This window comes from Anneissia japonica, unplaced genomic scaffold (assembly GCF_011630105.1).
Source record: "Anneissia japonica isolate Jap-2015-1 unplaced genomic scaffold, ASM1163010v1 scaffold287782_len627234_cov183, whole genome shotgun sequence".
In the NCBI taxonomy this organism is placed as follows: domain Eukaryota; kingdom Metazoa; phylum Echinodermata; class Crinoidea; order Comatulida; family Comatulidae; genus Anneissia; species Anneissia japonica.
The window spans coordinates 540860-546400 of NW_022695201.1; the positions used below are offsets into that span (position 1 = coordinate 540860).

General features: G+C 31.7%; 1 protein-coding gene across 1 annotated transcript in view; it reads right to left on the reverse strand.

Annotated features, from left to right (window-relative positions):
* Positions 1 to 5541, reverse strand: part of LOC117101435 (receptor-type tyrosine-protein phosphatase T-like) — a 93234-nt gene that overhangs the window by 16525 nt on the left and 71168 nt on the right. Inside the window, exons 13-16 of the mRNA XM_033241412.1 lie at positions 4661 to 4924; positions 3371 to 3582; positions 1783 to 1861; positions 704 to 779 (exon numbers count right to left, since the gene is read on the reverse strand). Of these exons, the coding sequence (XP_033097303.1) occupies positions 704 to 779; positions 1783 to 1861; positions 3371 to 3582; positions 4661 to 4924 (631 nt within the window). The remainder of the gene's footprint in view (positions 1 to 703; positions 780 to 1782; positions 1862 to 3370; positions 3583 to 4660; positions 4925 to 5541) is intronic.

Here is a 5541-nt window from a genome sequence, read left to right on the forward strand (position 1 = left end):
AGGGAATACAGTGACTGACGTCCTTTTTGGTCGGTGCATGCAGACAAGTAAAATCGTGCGATGATTTCATAACTAGGCCATGGAGGCTACGGCCTATGCCTAGTAATAGTAGGAGGAGGCCCGGGCGGCCTGCCTGGCAGTAGGCCTACGTCTAAATGTGTTCCTCGAGTCTTTAAAATAGGTCTAGAATATTTCTATTAAACGTTCACTTTGTTGTGTTTATGAGGGTCCATTGATTCAATGGAATTCCTTAATTTTTCATACTTAATAATGAATTTGAAGTAACTTTCTTCGGGTTCTAATTAAGCTTGTTTTACGAAAGCAATTTTCAATTTCAATTCAATTTTCGCGGTGCGCCATGTATTCATAGTGGTGTCGAAAAAATAAGAATTTTTTTTTTGCACACGAACCTTAAAAAATCAAGCTGAGCGTCCAATAATAAAAAATTATTGGACGCTGGGGAATAGGCAAATAACATTGCGAGTTACAGTGATGACGTCACAATTGACTTATAATAAAAAATATAGGATGTGAAATATTTAATAAGATAAAATAAAAACAATCATAAAATAAAAACAAACAATCACAGATTTTGAAAAATATCAATTTATTTTTGTTGAGATAAGCCCTCATCCTGTAAGTGACGAGTGTAATTGCTGTTGGATGTGAGGAAAATAAGAATAAAACAAAATAAAATTATTACCGTTTAACAAAAATCAAGGCAAGAACAATACTGGTTGCCGCAGACAAACTTCCGACAACACCACCTACTATACCACCTGGAAATAATATACAAATATAAAAACATTAAGCCAATACCTGGTGTGCATGTATAAAAAAAATAGGCCATTGATTGGGTAATGAATGATTTATAAACTTGTCAGTAATAACTAATAGTCATCATCTTGGATACCATTAATTAAGTACCTCAATATAAACTTTTTAATCAATATTATAGGCGTTTTATATGTATATCTATTATGGATAATTATATATCAAAGTTTTTTTACAGAATTCATTGATAGCAGGGGCAGATCCAGAGAATTTCTGATGTTGGAGCACAAAATGAGGTTCATGTTGCTACAGCCACCTCAGCCCCACCATGGTTGGTGTAAATAAGTGGCAAATAATCGATCTCTTCTTTCACCCACTGCTGGATCACCACTGAATCCATGGGTGCACTCCTTTTTTTAGCCAGGCGATTTGCATAATAATGAACCATAACCAGGAAACACGTTTCAAAACATTGCTCGCAAAACATACGCTCGCTCACAGCGTACATAATTGAATGGTGATTGGTTATTTCGTCACCCGAAGTCAATGTAAGACCCCCCCCCCCGCAATGATTAAAGCCCGGCTTAGAAAAGTTAAACATAGGTGGCGCGCCAGGCCTAGTTACTATAGGAACACAGCTGGGCTTGAGGTAAGCCACCTAGTTCAGACTGGCAGTTGGATAAACCCGGTGAGTTGAGCCGGGTTTATCCACCTAGTCTGAACTAGGTCTAAGTCTAAGTTCCTTGTACATTTATTCTGACTTAGAACTGTAGAACTGGAATATTGAAAAGAACTGAACAAACTTCATTATAATATTTTTGTTAATGATAATTGCAATAATTATTGTCATGTATTTGGTGGGCTATATCATACCGCCATACAGGAAAAAACGTTCAGAAAACTGAAGACTTTACGTCCCGTTATGACAAAGACGATTCACTCAAACTTAGATCCATTATACGGACATTCTACATCCAAAGACACAAAAGCACCTAGCAAATTGCGTACCTATGCCAGACTCTGCATCGGTAGACACCTTACGAACATCAGAGAAATTACCGAAGCCTTTTTGAGTTTTGGCTGCTACCTACATATTTGGAAAAATAAATCAGTTTTACTACAATGAAACAGAAAATAGATAACTTTCAAACACATTTGATTTTGAGTATGTACAATCGTTTTTTAAGTACAGTCGATTTTCGACCATAGTCAATTATTGGGCACACTCGCATATTCAGGCAGAGCAGAATTTCAAAGCACATACAGTCGGATTTTATGTACAATCGATCTTCGGTTTGCATGCTCAGTGGAAAACCTAATATTGATAATTTTTAGAATTTATTATGTTTTTCATACCCTAAATTTAACTAATATATTTTAATGATATTGATCTATGGTTAAAATCCATTATTTTGTAGATTGTTTTTACTACATTTTGTTATCTGTATTTTTATATACAATGATTTTATTATCTTTTATTATCTAATTATTTGTTTTCTACAGAAAATGCACTATTTTATAATTATAATGTAATTGAATAATGCAATAATAATTGTACATCATAAGTTCATATTGATGTTTGTTTGCACTTGTGTACGTTTAAGCTAGAAACCTGCTTGTAAGAAAATCATATTAAATAATAAATATTTAAATTTGGTTTGCCGTGCAACACTGCACAACAAATATAGGCCTAGTAACAGTGCTCTAATAGGAACATGTGATGTAAAAAAAATATGGTACTTAGTGACCTTGTTTATTTGTGCCTTAAAAATTATTATTATAATTATTATTATTTAATATTATTATTATTAAAATAGTATCAAGCATTCTCTTCAAATAAAAGTTCCATTTTTTGGTTGTCATTTGTATGAAGAAATGTCTCTATAGACATTCTAAGTTGCAGCCACTTGCTAACAAGGCAAGTGCTATACCGCTGGACCACAGATTCCTAGTTCGGCATAGACCAAATGTAATCGCCAAACATTTTCTCTCATGCAACTGAGTTATACGCTTAGAGTGAATATTTAAGCCAACATTTAGCTAGAATATTGATAGTAAATGATATTTAAATTAGGTTTGCTGCGTACACTTACTGCCCACTTATTGACTATGAAGTTGACTTTTCTTTGGCAATAGTTGGCAATCAATCATTATCAATGAATTAAAAAAAAACAAAAAACAAAAAAAAAAAACAAAGCTATGCAAGGAATTCGTAATGACCAGAGGTAATTACCGTTACAGTGCAATCGTCAAGGAACACAGTAAATTTAGCAAATTAAAAAAGATTCACCCGAATTTTGTTAGCATGTATTTGACATCACTCCTATGAGACTCAATGGCTTAGCTACCTCTTCATGGGACACCACCGTTTACTGATGAAACTGTTCCTATTTTTGATGATGTTTTTGCTTATTTTATTCCGAACATGATTCTAACATATTTAAATGCACAACACCCATCAATGAGATTCAATTTGAAAAAATGGAGTGCAGTACCACAAAATATTATTCCTCATTGACATTCTTTTCTATAATCTTGATCATAACTCAGTAACAAGCATTTGTACTATATATATGTTTATATTTCTATTGCAAACCTGGACATTGTAGATAGTATTTGGCATTATGTTTCCATTAACTGTCAGTGAAGTCGCTGTTATATCCATATTGAACTCTAAATTCTGTAAATCACTATATACAAGCACATTGTATCCTAGTATTGTGCAAGGATTATCATCAGATAATGTCAATTCCAGTGTGATTGATGAAGACGTTGATGTTAAGGAACTAATGGTTGGTTTTCCAGGATCTGTGTGGATATCAATCAATAAACCAATCATGGAACTTATATAGCGCCATAATAATGATGATGATAATAATAATAATAATAATAACAGTATTATTATTATTCATTCTTATTAGTTATTAATATTATTACTAATTATTATTATTGTTATTATTAGTAGTTTGTAGTAAAAGTAGCAGCACCAGTAAGGTATGCATCAAGGTATTTTGTTCTAATTGGATTTCATTTGCTACAGTACACATCAAGAGAAAATGTTTGATATCTTCTTTGATAGTTTACTTACATAAAGAAATTTTGGTTATCTATTTATTCTAAGAGACGATTTTCTGATTTACCAATAGTGTATTTGATCTATCTTTAAAATCTAACGTCTAACCTAAAAAAAACAATTTTTATAGTTTTTTTTATGAAATTTTATCAATTATTCAACTGCGTGTGAATTTTAATTACCTTAGCCTTTCACATTTATATTTTTATATTATAGTTAATCATGTAGTTATGTTTAGTTTTCTGTGGCTACAGGTTTATGTCATGGTGATTTTGTTGCTTTTGGGGGCCTAAGGCACTTGTCTGAATGAATAAATTAAATTTTATTTGATTTTTTTAAACATAATTTATACTTTTAGATTCACTTTTAAATCGTTCCTAATTATAGACTACAGATTCTACAATAGTTGTTGTCTCTTCATTAGGTCCGCTTCATTTATCTTAAATGATAAAAAGCAATCAATCTCATCAAATGTGTCAATCTCTTGCGGAAATAAAATTAATAGATGTTTTAGTTACCACTTTATGAGTATTATTTACTTCCGCTGGCACACAGATTGAAACAATTTATTTTACTTAATTACAAATGGTTTACTCATCTCCTAAAATTGATTATTAGTGTTTTATTTCAAAGTGAATAGTATTATGTGTATAATATATTGTCAAGTATTGAATTAATGGCATTTGATAATTTAGAAACAACATACAATATAAAGGGAAGAAATGTAATAAAAAATACACTAAGTTAGAAAAATATTAACAATGTGTTTCAAATAATACGTTCTTTGCATTCGTATAATGAAAAAAATCTTACAGTCAACACCAGACATGAACTCCATATGATCAGTAATGCTGCTAACGTTCACATGCATTGCTGAAACTGAAAATGTGTACTGAGTACAAGGTACAATTCCGTCATCTATAAGAACTTCAGTTTTTGTTGTAGTTCCTTGGTGGATTCCTTCTGATAGTTGATAATGGTAACTCAAATTATTCTGGGTGCTGTTACAGGTAGCAGCATTCCATTTCATTAATAAAAACGTTCCTTCCAGTTTTGAATCTTTGGTGATTGAGGGCGCTGTTAAAAGACAACAATATTTATTTTATTATTATTATTATTCTCATTATTATTATTTTGATACAACGGCTCCAATAACAATGAAAATTTTTAATTACAATAAAGCCCTTACAGACAAAATGCTAAGTTAATATACATTTTAACCTCTACATTGCTATCACCTTCTTACTAAATTGATGATTTGTAGCAGAAAGAAACAAGTAGCTTTTGTGAGTATGTTGTCATCTGGTATATACATGAATTTTCTGTTTAATCTACCTAAGTAATTAATCTGATTTGTGGGGCATTAGCACTTTTGTGAGCTATTTGCTATAAAGCTTAAAATTTTGTTTGTCAAGTTGTACCAAACTTAAGTACAAAACCAAAAGAAATAATTGACCGATTTGTGGCCTGCTATAATGGCAACAGTTTGTCTATACAAACAATATATAATCATATAAACTAGACTTAATCAATCGTAATAATGTGTGATTTTGTGTGATTTTTTTTAATGGCTCCATCTTTTGCTAACTTATTTATGGGACAATTTGAGGCCAATTTCCTGTCCCTACAGCCCAAGAAACAAGATGTTTGGTTTCGTTACATTGATGATATCTTCATGATCTGGACCCATGGTG